The 15,580-nt window shown below is 40.3% G+C and overlaps 1 protein-coding gene across 2 annotated transcripts; it reads right to left on the bottom strand.

The window, feature by feature from the left end:
* Positions 1 to 1,493: 1,493 nt before the first annotated feature.
* Positions 1,494 to 12,078, bottom strand: snx27b (sorting nexin 27b). Of its 2 annotated transcripts, none has more exons than XM_030395093.1 (13): positions 11,575 to 12,078; positions 8,170 to 8,401; positions 7,731 to 7,923; positions 7,419 to 7,483; positions 7,220 to 7,324; positions 7,018 to 7,096; positions 5,757 to 5,920; positions 5,560 to 5,649; positions 4,984 to 5,133; positions 4,761 to 4,889; positions 3,555 to 3,614; positions 3,406 to 3,468; positions 1,494 to 3,289 (listed from the first exon to the last, which is right to left on the bottom strand). In XM_030395093.1, the coding sequence occupies exons 1-13, from the start codon at positions 11,904 to 11,906 to the stop codon at positions 3,245 to 3,247; spliced, it is 1,707 nt and encodes a 568-aa protein (XP_030250953.1). In that variant the 5' UTR covers positions 11,907 to 12,078; the 3' UTR covers positions 1,494 to 3,244. The 2 variants fall into 2 exon arrangements, with proteins under 2 accessions (XP_030250953.1, XP_030250952.1); XM_030395092.1 differs by having other exon boundaries at positions 3,420 to 3,468.
* Between the last annotated feature and the right edge of the window lie 3,502 nt (positions 12,079 to 15,580).

Here is a 15,580-nt window from a genome sequence, read left to right as displayed (position 1 = left end):
CTCAGTGCCTGTTGGGTAATTGTCTCCCAGATCTCATTAAAGTATGTTGGAGTTGGGGGGAGTAAGGCAATGCAGATAAAGAGAGAGAGGGAGAAAGAAAATAGATGTGGGTACACAAAGGGAGATTGGGAGAACAAGCGTGAAATTATCTTTACGTGATTAACCTCACTCTGCTTACTAAGAGCCTGGAGGGTAACTTTTAGCAGTCCTCAACTCTCAACTCCCACCTGCTGGTTTTGTCTCAGGTTCCAACACACGCAAACACAAAGAACCAACAAAAAACTAACTTTGCATCAATAAATCGGTTTATTTAAAAGAATATGTTACAATTTATTACAGTAAGCGACATAACCAAACACTTTGTCTTTAATTTTACATTTCAACATGTCAAAGAATCTGCAGGTTGTCAATGTCCCTCCTTTTTCTTAGCGTGGCTCTCTGAAAACCAAACCATGTCGGGTGAAAAAAACTGAACAACAGATGCTGAATTTAACATCGTATCTTACTGAAATAAATAACATTAGTGACATTTAAAGAGAAAGGGGGGAGCGCACACTTGGAGGTGGGCAGATCAGATCATTGTCAGACAATCGAACACGTCAGACATGGTCCAGTAAACAGACAAGAATCCTAGGAAATGCATTCGGCCTTCAGGGTTGCACATTCAGTCTCTCAATTCAAGGCTCAACACATTCAATTAAACCTCTTTTACTAAGGTCTTCTGAAGCTCATTCATCACCCAAAATGTCTCTTGTGAACAGCACCATTGTTATAACAAGCACTCTTAGTAAGAGATGTCAATCGACTCTTAACTTGCTTGTAGTTAACAAAAAATACTGCTGATATTCTCATTACGAGCTAAAAAGGCGCTGAGCGACAATTAAATACTATGATTTCATGATATTCATCGGCAATATCCTGATCACATGACCATATCTTCTTTTCTTTGTGCATCAGTTCATTATTATGTTACATGTATTTTTGCATAAATAAGCCATATCATGACACACAGTATATTGATTTTAGATCATGATAACCAGCCGTATCCCCCAGCGCTTACATGAGAGCACATCTTGTACAAGCTAGTAGCAACTGAACATGTAATATCATTTATATAATATATATTAAATGCAAGAAATAATGTCCTTCTAAAGAGTTTTTAATGCTATGAAGTTACAAAGACTTAAAGGGGCACTTTGTAGTTTTGGAGAAGAAATTTAAACTTAGGATTTTATGAGGTAATAATACAAACTCAGAAATATTTATTTTCTCCATAACTGAATAAACAAGCTGTTCTCAGAGGAAAATAAGGTCCCCAGAAACAGTTTGAAGCTAGAAAGGTGGCAGGGTCCACCACATATAAACAAAGTAAAACATTATGAAACTGCGTTTGTCCTTTAAGGTCAGTTTGTTTATTCAGTTTATTCTGTCATGAAAACAAATAGAGTTTATTTAGTTAGGCATGAAAAAAAAAAAAAAACAGTCAATGAAGATCTTTCTCATCTGAATTTAAAATTCTTCCCCAAAACTACGTAGTGCACCTTTAATGATTATGACAATTACAACACATATTTGCAATAAACAATGATTAATATTTAATATCAGCATTTAAAGTGTCAAGGTTTAATAGTGTAATCACCTGTAATTACATTATTTAATGTTTAAGTGTTCGTGTTTAGTAATTACCGATAATTATCCGATAAATACTGCATGTTATGACATTATCGTTACATTAATGTCGGAATGAGAACATTTACCAGCCTCATTTAGAAGGACATTAAATCAGACTGTTTATTATTACTTTACACTGCAGAGTTGCTACAGAGGCTTCAGTGAATGTGCAGTTATCTTCCTATCTACCATGTTGATGTAAGGTGCAAGCCACCCTTTCTCGCTAAGAAATCCTCTTCCCACTTAACCTGAATCTGGAGTGCATGGGTGGTTTAACAGTACAGCAATGGAGCCGCTACAGAGATAAATAGTGCTGCGGTTTGAATTACAGGCCTATTATAAATCCCGTGGGAGTTCTCAGAAACTAAGTAATCACGGCAGGAGAGCACTCAGGAAGAGAAGGACCCCTGCTGTCTCATAAGGGTAATGCACACTGAACATACTGTACTTCACTTGTCTGATCAGTTCTCTACAATGGCCCCAAAACATTAGCATGGAGTGTTTACGTAATACCATAAATACAGAAAGGTTTAATGAATGGCTTTGCACAGTGCACTCCATTTGATGATGCAGTACATAATCATACTGTAGTCAGTCAGTAAAAGCTGAATGTAAACTAAGTGCGAGTACTATGCCCATTATCTGCATCTTAGGTTACATTTCCCACATTTGGAGGTTGTTAATACTGTTGGATAAAGTGCAACATTAGTCGTAAGTTTAGCGCGTTCCCGCTCATGTGTCAAATCCTTGCAGCGGTGCGCCCTGGATGAAGAAATTTGTCTAACAATCCTACAACATGTCTGTATCCCTTCTCTCGTTTACCACGTTACAATGTTAATAGATTTCTTTTGTAAAAGTAAATTTAGCGGCATAAATATGATAATCAATGCATGTGGCGTAATTCAGCCCTCACTTACATTCTGAGGACCTCGCACTGGCTGGCCTCTTGTCTTCCGGGGGCCCCCCTTGCACGCATAGTAAACATGCACAAACACATTTGCACGCTAACAACTGGCCAAAAAAAATACCAAAGAAGACACTGCTGCTCTGCTCGCTGAATCAAGAAGCTGAGTCTCTTCCTGTGATCAACCCTCAGTATCGCTGATAATGTGTTATGTGTGTTCCCGTTTTTGAGCACTTACAGCTTTCACTTTCCCTTGTTAGTCCACTGATATTTCCTTATTCACTTCAGCTTTCTCTTCCTGGTATGACTGCTTTAGTGGAGGCTCATGTACTGGTCACATTCTAAGTCCCTGCCAGTAAGAAGGGTTTGCATGAGTCCAGTCTACAGAGGCCTCATTTCTTTTTTGACAGAGCTCTGCTTAATGCATGATTATAAAGCACTGGATTCAAGACTTCTGGTTCATGTGTCTGTAGCTTTCTATGCGTTCGTTTATCCGATTTGTTCAGTTGCGGATGTATTGGGGGAAGCTTCTCAGGGTGTAGCTGCTGGGGTGTAAATGATGACCATGTGCTTGATAGCTGAGTGTTGCTAGGGCTGGGGCTGGATGAGGGCCGAACTGAGCTGAATCGATGATGACATTGTCCAGTTAAGAGGTAACAATCTCCCTTCCTAGATGCCTCCATCCCTTCTGTGCCTCAGCAGCTGGAAAATATTCTGTGACAGAAATGGTAATCAAGACAAAGAAGCACAAACTCAGAAACAGAAGACTGAGAAAGTCACAGAAGGTTATTACTGGATCATAGACTGACAAGAGGCAGGCAAAGCCTTACCTTGCCACACATACCATCTTTGCTGCAGTTCTTATTGTCCTTGTCGGTTGCCTCCTCTTCCACCTGTAGAGACACACATCGCAAGTATGACGTATAAGTAAAGGGCACAAATACGTGAGTAGGTTTTTTTGTAAGCAGATGCTCCTTACCTCCTTCCTCCACTTCAGCTCACAGAAGACTCTCTCGAAGCACTCATGCATGTAATTGAACTGAACATCAGCCATGCAAAAATAAAGAGAGAAAAATTACATATTTTCATTTGAAGGAATAGTACGACATTTCACAAAAAGCGCTTTTTGGCTTTCTGGCAGAGACGGCTGATGATTTGACACCACTCTCATGTCTGTACTGTAAATACAGACATGTATTTACAGTACAGACAAGCTAAACTAAGCTAGCCAGCAGCCTAGCTTAGTTTAGCTTAGCACAAATACTGGAAACAGCACAGCACAACACAAAACAAACACAAAACAAAACAAAATACATTATATAAAATACACCTACCAGCACCTCTAAAGTTCACTAAATAACACATTATATAGTGTTTGTTTAATTCATTTGCAGTTTTAGGGAGAATTATGTGCCAGACTATTTCTTGGCTGGGACATTTCACCTCCTAGAGTCTCTGCTCATAGCCAGGAAACTGCTCAGAGCCAAGAAGTAGTGTAGAAATAGCTTTTACACTACTCATTTTGTATGGATTAAACAAACAGGACATAAAGTGTTAGTTAGTGAGCTTTAGGGGTGCTGGTAAGTATATTTTGTTACCATATGACAGAGCCAAAGAAGATGTGTTTCCATCTGTTTCCAGTCATTGTGCTACCAGCACAAACAGCTAGGGGAGCTTAAGCTGTGCTGGTAGGCTGATTTATTTGTGCATTCTTTATGTTAAGATAAACTGGCTGCATGCATTAGCATCATATTCACTGTACACACATGATAGTCACTATTGATCTTCTCCCAAAACTTGCCACAAAATATCTGGTAAACATATTACAATGTAACACTTTTTATTTAAATCATGCTGGTAACTCTGTTGACCCTTAGCAAAGTTAATTTTAGTAGGGCTGGGTATTATAGGGATATTATATCGCTATCATTATATGACTATGTATTGTCTGAGAGTGGACATCTTTATATCATGATATTTATAACATTAGCGTTGTCTTTTCCTGGTTTTAAAAGGCTTTATTCCAATAAAGCGATGTAATTTACTGAACTTACAAGACTGTTCTACCTGATCTAATACTTGTCTTTCTCCACTTATTATATCATTACTGAAGATTATTCATCAAAAATCTCATTGTATCATGTAGTATTATACTCATGTGTAATCATGTGTGTGTGATACTCACATAGGGTGTAAAAATCTTGACCCAGCGTGGTTTCTTCTCTCCCCTTGCATATTCAAAACAAAAGGCCATGCCCTCTTCATCCGTGTCCCACCTCTGCATCTCTCCCCAGTCAAACGCAATCACCTGGTTCTGAACAAGACGGAGGATTTAGTACGCTAACTCACCATACATACAATCTTATGTTTATACAAACGGACACGCAGTAACAAACAGCTGCCCTTGCCTCGAGCGTTCCTTCCTCGGTGCAGGCGTGAAGCTTGAAGTGGTGAATGCTGATGGCTGTGATGACGTGTCCTTTGCGTCGGGAGTCACATGAACAGTGGGGGAACATGATCTCATTGTAGCCCTCGCAACCCCTCATCAAACTCAGATACTGAGAGAGAAAGAGACAAGATTAGAGATAAATATACATAAATATCTACATATTACAATATGAAGTCTGCAACTGACTGGCATTTTGATGAAGCATGCACCTTCTGATGTTTTACTTCATCTAAGCTTTAAACCCATGATGCAGAGTACAGTCAAACACTAGTTGTTCTCTGGAGCCAAACTGATCTGAAAAAATTATAATATACATTTCCGCTGCATATTTCCCTGCAAGAATTTGGGTCTTTGACATCCCAGTCAAACCTACACACTCACTTAGTGAAAGGAGACTTAACAGGTGGGAGAGAGAGGGGTGATATAAGACACACTAAACCACAGTGAGTAACTCTATCTCTCTCTGTCTGTGCAAGTTTCTCAGGAACAGTAGTAGAGTAGCTGTGTGGTGTCTGTCCATAAGTGAGACACTGACCATGGACATTTTCTTCTGCTCTGCCAGCTTCTGCAGCTGGTAGGACTTCTGCTCTGCTTTGATGAAGCCTTTCTTCACATCATCCAAGGCCTGCAAAAATTGAGGCACCATTAGAAAACAAACAAACAAACAAACAAACAAACAAGAGAAACAGATACATATACACACAACGGAGACAGACGAACAAATGCACATACCTGGTGAAAGAAGTAGTTGACAGCAAGCTGGTTGTCATTGAGCAGAATCTCCTCTTCTGTGGTGAAGAGCCACTTGCGCAGGGTGAGGCAGGTTCCTGGGATGGCTGAGGTATAGTTCTGTACATACAGTTTGTGGGGGAACTCGTTGGGGGCAAGCTTACGCACTGAGGAAGGAAGACAGACCCATAAAAGAGAAAAAAGGGAAAACAGGGAGTTAGGGAGGGAAGGAAGAAAGGAAGGAGAGAGTTAAATCATATTCCTATATGATAAGTACTTTTCTTTCCGGACCTTGACTACATTTTCGAGCAAAATAATATTATCTTTCAGTGTGTTCAACAGAACATTTATACATAATATATAATTATAATATAATTAATACTTTCTATGCTCTGTTTGATGCTGATAATGTGACAAAAAGTCACATCGTTAACTAAAAAGGGCTGTGAAGAGAAGTTGTGGGCAAAAAAATAAATAATCTAGATGTAGATGCTGCCATCTGCAAATCCGATATATTATGGCTGCAGCAGTTGCAGCAAGAGGAGCAGATATGTGACAGGGAAACCGAGGAACAGAGTGAGCAAGAGGAGGGTGTAAATTGGTTGAAGGGAGGTGGGTGTGTGCCATGCTACGATGACAAAAAGAATGATGATTAATGCTTTCGGAATTTTTTCAACGTAGAATTAGATTAGATTTCGATTTTTCAAATCAGACTTGAAATCGTGACACCCCCCCCCCCCCAGAGGATAATGGGTCTGAATGACCAGGCCAGACCTTTTTGACAGAGCAAATGAAACATACTCGCAGATTTGTCTGGTTCGCAGGCTACATTTCAGGATCTGAATTTACAATTGTATCAATACCTCAGCACATTAATTAAAATCATCTCTCCCTCTCTTCAGATGTCTAACACATCTTCGGGGTGGCCCGCTAGAACTCAGGGCAGTCGGAGGGCTAGAGGGAGAAAGTGGGATTTCCTTGGCTTGATACTTTTAAAATGTAGCTTGTTCTTGCTGGTTCCTTTGACCATTGTTCAAACACATCCCTTTTGTTTTCACTGCGGCTTCTGTCTTTGTAGTGACAACAGGGCACACACATCATGGAAAATACAGTCCGTGGTGCTGTGTGAAGTAAAGACCTACTTCAGATATTATGTTAAAAAGAATAGTTGATGAGGAATCGAAACAAAGATTGAAAAGACATTTTCAGTGCAGGAAAGGAGCATACACCCAAAGTCAAAACTCAATTACATGTTGTTACTAACCAAAGGTGTGGTTGATGACCTCAAACAGAGCAAAGTAGCTGGCTGTTACACTGTCCATCCCTAGTTTCATAACCACAGCCTGAAAAGAGAGAGGAGGAGACAGAATGAGCAAGGGTGAGGAAATGGAAAACACTGGTAGATGACTATCCTGAGGTCATGGTTATAATGGTTAACAGTTAGACCGGCCTGTGTATGTAATTACCTGGTAAACCTGGTCTGTTGTGGAGTTTTTGCGAACTCTGACAGTGAGCGTGGTTTTGTCGGGCATGGCTATTCTCAACTCCACATCCGACACGCCGTTATAGTTCTAGGCCATGAGAAGGAGAGACAAGCAGTACGGTTAGTCACAGGACCACAGAGGACCACAAGAAAACAACACACACGTAGCTATTTCTTTTTACCTCATCTGATTCGGACAGGAACTCCTGCATGATGTCACTTTCTCCAATTACCCGTACAGAACACACTGCAGATCAGAAACAAATTTTATGAGGTCACGAGTTTCTTTATATGTAGCATGTGTAATAACAGTGGTTATACAACGACGTATCAACAGTGTAGTTACAGACTTTGGAGTGGAAAGTATTTCTATTGGCCTATTTTTCTTGGCCTTATCTAACTAATAAACCCAAGCGAGAATGAAACCAATTTCTAAATTCTGGCTTTAAAAAAGTTTTACAGAAGCCCAACACTTCCGTCTCGCTCTCCCTGACCTTTCTCCAGGTATTCTTCCAGGCCTCTGCGTCGTGCGTCCAGCTGCTGCTCCGACAGGGAAAAAGGCCATTTCCCAGGCAGCTTGGGGAATGTAAAGTTGGCAAACTCCCTCTTCAGGTTTTGGTGTAGGATCACAAACTCGCGGTAACGCTTGGAGCACAGCTGCCTGCCTGCCATGTACACATTATAAACCTGTAGGAGAGAGTGCGGGACAAGAGAATAATGATAATAGAATGACAAGAATTTCAATTAATAGGTCTTCAAAATTAAAATAAAATTCCTGCCCCAACAAAGATCATTTGTAACACTTCCTTGGAACATTAGGCCTGAGTACAGGGTTCATCTTAAAGTTAAAGACACTGTGTATCAAATTCATCACATTAATTCTCCTCCTCTCAATTAGCCGTTTACAGTGTGTATTCATCCAAGTGCACCCACCACAAACTTTTCCTGGTTGAGCTCAGTGTGTTTGTAGCTCGGCACAGAGATAGGGACGGCCTGCTTGTCAGAGTAGTCGTAGCAGGACTGGGCTGAAACGTCGTCTCCAGGATCCAGACAGTCAGCCTCCTGCGGCGGTACAGACAGCACGGCCAGCACCAGTTCCCTCTCTCCGGCCCGGATCAGGTCCACCACCTGCTTGTGGGTCGCTCCCTCTACGTTCACACCATTACTGTTGAAAACATGGAGGAAGACAGGCAGATGTTAGAGAGGCAACACTATTAATAGTTCACTTTTCTCACTGCTGGTGAGCTAACTTTTTTTTACTTTACTTTACAGAATTTCATTATATAAATACATTTTAATCAGAGTACTACTTTCTTAGTTTGCGTCTAAGGCATATTTTGAGGATTGAGCTCGTTTTGGACTAAATTACATGATAATGTTTTACATTTCCAGCAGCAAAAATTTAAGATAACAACAGTAAACAACATAAAAAAAATCTAATACAAGAATACTACACACCGCAGCAAAGTGCCCGAAGACAGACTAACAACAACACTGAAACATTTGTAAGTTTCACAAAGGACGCATTTATACAGGACTGTTGTATTCAGACACCTTAAATCCATCATCATTTTGCATTGTAAGCTTATCTTAAGGGCAAAGAGTGAAACACTAAATTATGAGACAGCCCAACGAATTTAAAGACATTTTGAGATTCCTAAATAGTACATACATTCTGAATGAAATGGCGGAAGATGGATGAGGTGTTAAAGATAAATGGGCTAAAATCTGGAAACAGCTCCTGTTTATGCATGGCAGAATGACAGAGGCCTTGTCCTAAAAAACACTCTGAGTTCACATCTTCCCCCTCTGGAATGGGAACTTTGGTTTATGTCATTAGCACAGCTGAGCATGAGCAACAGTGGGTGTGTGCCCTCTGGCAGGCATGTGTCAGAGGCCTGACAGTTCTGATGACAGCGCTGTAGCAACCAGGCCTATAGTTTACTTTACTCAAAACAGCCACAGTGTCTCTTATAAAAGGTCTCAGCATCACCTCAACAGTCTGTGATACCTTTACGACAAATAACGTTATGTTATGGGTGCCAGAAGGAAACTCAGTCAAATTAAATTTCATTATTCAGTGCTTTGTGTTTTGTGCTACTGTAATGGTTTTTTACAATTTAAACAACAGCTTGCAAATATGTGCATGACTGCATGACTTGAACATTTTCCAAAGACTGCCTAAAATGCCACTTGTTAGTCATTTGCATAACCCAGTCAAAACCTTGGAAACAAGGTCAGCTTGCAAACCTTTTGAATCAAGCAGGGAATCAATAGTAGTGAAAATAACAATCCATGGGGACATTAAATGATAAATGGGAGGGGGGCAAACTTAAGAAAAAGAGGAAAGAACTGTAATCAAAATAAAACACACAGTCTTCAGATTTGCAAGTTATTTTCGTGTATATATCAGCTAGAACTTGTGACAGACAGCTTATCTGTTATATCAGCCATTATATGTTATTGCATGGCTTAAAATGACAGCTGACAACTAATAAATCAATGGCAAGAGATAGCTAAATATGCAGGCCAGAAAAAGCAGGCCTACTGAGGCAGTCTGCACATAGCAAAGCCCAAACGAGTGTTGATGAGACGAGGATTATGTAAGTGTAAATAGACAAAGACTGATGGAGGAGACAAATAATACCATCTTGCAGGTGGAGGAACACATGCCTTGCACAACAAAAAATACAGACTAAGTATATTGGCAGCTCTCTTCGTTCTAGCAGTTTATGACTATAATAAGAACTTGATGTAGTGGCCTTTGCACTTGCACTGTCAGCAGTTCTGAACATGATAAATAGTTTTTAAGTGACTTTCTCCTGCGTGTCATATCTGCAGTCCTTTTGTCTTTATAATTCAAGGTTATAATGCATTTGTTTATATCACAGAGGTAGAGTAAGAGTAAAGATTTTTTTACTTTGTTCTGTATATACTCTTCGTTACACATGTGCAGCAACAGATACACGTGCTAAAACTGCCAGAATATACATTGTACAGCTTTAACACAGAAGTGGCATTGTTCTAAACATTTAACATTATGTATATCATCAAGCTGAAAAGAGATGTCTCGCACATAAGATTATTCTGCATCAAAGGCTCAGAGCAGGAGTTGTTTGTAAATGTGCAAAGACATATTGATTGCATAGCGAATAGCAGAGTACCAGTGCAGCTAGTACACAGGCACTCCACTGTGTGTATACTTACTTAATGTGTGCATACTGTGCCTTGACAGCAATGCTAAAAGGCTCTGGGCACCAAAGTCAAATCTAAAGCTGACAACAACAATAACTACATACAGATCTTCTCATATTTAGGCCTGACTTATCCCTTTATCTCAAATTAGGCTAGTAAAGCCCTAGTAAATGTAACCCACACTGTGGCCGCTTAACTAGGGTAACATGAACATGAGCACAAACAACACATTCAGCCGATAATCAAAGGATGATATTGATCAAAATATCTAATATGGAGATGAAATAAACAGGCAAACACACATACATTCATCCACATGCTCGCACACAAACAACATAGAAATAATGAGGTCAACAAACTGCCAGGTTACTGCAGGCCATCCATTACCAGAGCAGTGTGCAACAGCCAGCCAATGAGATACTGAACTTTAGCGAGCGAAGCCAATCAGAGTTGAACTGAAGGCATCCCTCCCTTTCTGCATCACCTTCTTCCACACAAACAGACATAGTGAAGCGCCAGTACTGATGCTGAGCTGTGTGCTGCGTGTTCCTCTCCATAGCAACAAAGCCTAACATCAGCTAGCAGTCTCCATGCATACTAACGTGGCTGTGAGGACAACCACCTCCATCCGAAATGCAGCACACACACATCAGTGCTCACTGATAGTGCCATCAAAACCATGTGTGCTTCATTTATCAGATTCAGAGATGCTGATGGGAGTGATTTGCCTTGTTTTAATCTTCGGGACCAATGTAAGCACAGCAAACTAGACTAGATGCAGTGTGTAACAGCACTGCACACTGCATCTGCGGTGACATGAATGTGTACAAGGGGTGACTAGAGAATATTTGGCATGCTGTGGACGAGTGGAATAGGTTTCTGTGTGATGGGAATCCATAATGATCACTGGATCCTTCTCCTGTGACACATACACAGACCCTCCTTTCATCAGGAGGAACTGCTACTCTTCCCTGTGAGACCAGTATGATGCATGCAAACACGGGCTCATGGTGGCCGACACTGGTCCCGGTAAAGAGACAGTAAATGATGCTTACACGTCCTGCTTTCCTTAATTTTGACTCACAGCCATTCTAAGGTGACACAATATATGCATTGAGTTTAGCTAAAGCAGTAGCCACTTACACCTCAAGAATCCTGTCCCCCTTCGAAATACCGGCTCTGTCGGCGGCACCCCCCGGTAGGACAGCACTCACATGCTGCAGCGGAGCGTACAGTTCCCCGTTAATGCTGCGCAGTTGCCCTCCTTCACTAACTTGTCCCCGAACATTGAACCCATAGCCCGAGTCGGACTTCACTATTCGGACTAGCCGTGGGCCCGATGTAACGGTGGTTGCAGTCTGGCAGCTGCCGCCGGTGCCCGGTGTAACGTTACCGCTACCGGAGCCGTTACGAGAGGAAGGGTGAGGCAACGGAGGGACCGACGAACAAATTCCTTGCTCCTCGACGTCCGTCATTTCTCTACACTATTGGTATCATCCACTCCAGGTCAGCTGGCGATAAATATCCCACAAACATTAGCTGATAGTAGCAGGCTAATCAGCTTGGCTAGCTAACTGACCGAGATCACCGGAAACAGCCGAAGGCGCCCGATGACTCCCGAGTGAGCCCCGGGATGCGTTCCATGTGGGTCACATCACACTGCTCTCTGAGCGGGTAGGCATCACGAACACATCATGCAGTCAGTTTATGTTGAGGGGTATGCAAGCACATTTCCCCGGAACAAGAAAGAAAAAAAATAAGATGAAAGTTTGGTGACAATAAAAAGAACTAAAATAATAATAATAGTAATAATAATAATAATAATAATAATAATAATGATAATAATAATAATAATAACAATAATAACAATGATAATGATACTGATAATAATATAAAGAAATAAAAAAGAATATTCCCGTAGTAGGTCATAATTGTGAGATAAAAAATAGAATAAAAATCAAGATAATGAGATAAAGAAGGGATAGAAATAAAAAGTCATGATTATGAGGGAAAAAGTCAGATCCTGATCCTGAGATTAACCCTAACCCAGCAGTCGAAAATTATGGTAAATCATAATCGTTTTATAAAAAAGTCAGTTTCGTGACATTAAAAGTCAAAATTGTGAGACATTAAGTCGTAATAAAAGTCAAAATTACATTGTTCTACATGATGTGATTAAAACTGCCACATGGATTTTTTGTTTATTAGGAATGAGTGTAATGAGCACTACCATCTCCTGTAGTCCATCCATCCATCCATCCATCCATTGTAACCGCTTTATCCCTTTTATGGGGTCACAGGGTTTTTTGCTGGAGCCAATACCAGCTGTCTCTGGGCGAGGGCAGGGTGCTCCCTGGACAAGTCGCCAGCTCATTGCAGGGCCCTCACTGATGGCAGAGGCTGCCATGCAAGGTGTCAACCGCACATCAGGAGCAATTTGGGATTCAGTATCTTGCTCAAGGACACTTTGACATGTAGCTCAGCTCAGCCCAGAGCTGGAATTTGAACAGGCGACCTTCCGATCACTAGCCGACCTGTTCTACCCGCTGAGCTACAGCCACCCCATCTCCTGTAGTATGGATCTCAATCTAATGCATACTGTGAATGGTAGGTCACTGAACCACATACCTTGTGGTTATATTCCTTAAGCACTCTGTCATGGAGCAGCACAGCATGGTTCAAATTATTGCACACACACACACACACCTTATGCTTACAGTGTGACAAAGGTGATGCTGTTACATAAAGGTTTCCTAAATTATCAATGATATTTACTCAGAGGTGGAATGTAACAAAGTACAAAAACATCATTACTGTACTCAAGACAAAAAAAACTTCTAACTTTTACTCCCTACACTTTCAAACAGACTTTTTATAAACTTTAGTTTTAATGCATTTGAGGGGAATTGTTGATTATCTTATTTTATCTTGCATCATTGTCACCTTCTCAAGTCTAATTTCAACATAAAAGACGTTATATGACTGAAACAAACAGGGGGGGGCTCGAATGGGAAGAGAAAGCGTGTTGTGACTGAGGCCTAGGTTCATAAATGGCCGATAGGAATGTATTTTAGACGGATACTTTGCTTTTATGCTTTGAGTACATTTCAGATTCTGTACTTACTTTTTCTTGAGTACAGAAACTGAATTGGTACTTCTACTTATACCAGAGTCATTTTTTACACAAATACAAGTACTTCAACTTGATTAATTATTGTATGTACTTTTTGCACCTCTGTATTTACTTTAGAGGAAAGAATAAAGAGATCATGAAACAAAGCAAAAAACAAACAAATCCAGATCTCAGTGCTGGGCGCGGTGTATGATTGACAGGAAAGTAGCACTAGCCTTGTTGTTGGCCAGCTGGCAGAACAAATTATCCACTCCAACTTTGTTTGTGAGCTAAAGAAAGACAAGCAATAAGAGTTGCAAATATCTGTAAAACATAAAAAACATTTCAAAGAGGTATTTACAGCTCTCACACCAGCTCTCTTACAGCTCTCTGATGCTATTGTGTTACAGCCTTTCTTCTGACTCCTGCCCCAGGAACCTCAGTTTGGAGCAGTTTAGCGAGTTCTAGCCAAAAAAGAGGAGAACGAAAACAAACTGAGGAAAAATGTCTGTCTCGTGTCATCTCGACATTACCTACTCTTACACATGTGGACCCATGTGATAACATGTTTTCCACCTGGGCCACCTATGTTATGTCATGTTGAGCACATGTGGATATTATGGTACCACATGTTTAAGCGAAGTGCTAATGGCATGATTCCTGCAGAAATGGTCAGGTAGGGAGGGACTTGTCAGGGCCTTCAGGGGAAATGCTGCACACCTATACTGTCTGGCTCACCTGTAATTAAGTTGGCTGCATACCATGCTCTGGTTTTGGTATATTATTTGCTCATTCTTCCTTTTACACACACCATATCACACACTCACCCATACCAACACTACTGATATTACTGATTTCCACATTTTGTAAATTTGTAGTTTCACCCTTCAAGGTAATGTTTTGTTTGAGCTTCTTCTTTTGTAACAAGACAGAGACGATTTGGAACTAAACTCTCAGCTGTTAAACAGCCCGCAGTTGTTGTTGGAATATCCAACATATCTTATGATTACTGCTGCACGTTCATATGCAGAGAGGAGGGGGTAGATTGCTAACTGCAATATGGACAGGAAGTTAGCTAAAACAAAGACAATGCTTTAATGCCAGATGATCCACTGTATCCAAACTAGGCTATAAAAAAAAGATTTCAAATTTTCAAGATCATGGTGGAAAAAAATAGGCCCACCAACAGGCTTCAGTTTTTCAAACAAAGCATATTCAAACAAGACAATTTCATTTAAAAGATATAAATCAGTTTACTTTTTTTTTTGTCTTTTAATGTCTAACTCTTACTGCTACATTCTGAGCTGAGACTCCCTGTCACATAGTAGTGACTAAAAGATATTTAACTATTTGATTCAAAGCAGTTTGACTAAAACAACTCAGGAAAACTAATGTCAAGTAAGCTTTTTTATTATGAATGACAGAGGTGAATATAAAAGAATAACATTTCAGAAATGTTTTATTTGTCATTAACACGACAGATACTGTGCAAACTCAGGCAAGTGACCCTCTCTAAGTGGAGTGGAGAAGTGAAGTGGACAATTTCCTCAGTGTGCTTGATAACAACGGAGAGTTTATCACTCTAGCACCAGCCCTCAGCAAGGACATACATGTGCAAAGGAGAAAAGCAAAATAAGAGTTTAAGTTTGTGTTTAATCATTTTTTTAAAAGAATCATTTTAACATTACAGCTTTAATTCAGCCCTTTGAAGTGAATAAAGAGAGTAAAGACTGGACTACACAGTCAGCAGTATTTTCTTGTTCCAGAAAAAGGAAGACACGACCAAAACTGAGTTTCCTAAAGCGGGAGTAAGTAGAAAAGGCACGCTTTTAACAGAGAGACCTGTAAAGTGGTTTAAGGTGATGCTCTTTCTAACTATTTAATCTAACACACTGCATCATTTCTTTAGCTCATTGTGTTTTTGTCTATAAATGATAAACGCTAGATAATAGTAGCGGGGTAAAAAGCTTCATATCCCACCAAAATAATAAAGTCAATTAAAAATACCTTAATTTGCAAGTCAGGTAGAGTTAGGGT

The sequence above is a fragment of the Sparus aurata genome, chromosome 17, assembly GCF_900880675.1.
Source record: "Sparus aurata chromosome 17, fSpaAur1.1, whole genome shotgun sequence".
Lineage (NCBI taxonomy): Eukaryota > Metazoa > Chordata > Actinopteri > Spariformes > Sparidae > Sparus > Sparus aurata.
The sequence above is the reverse complement of the archived record's forward strand: the minus strand, read 5'-3'. Positions and strand labels throughout refer to the sequence as shown.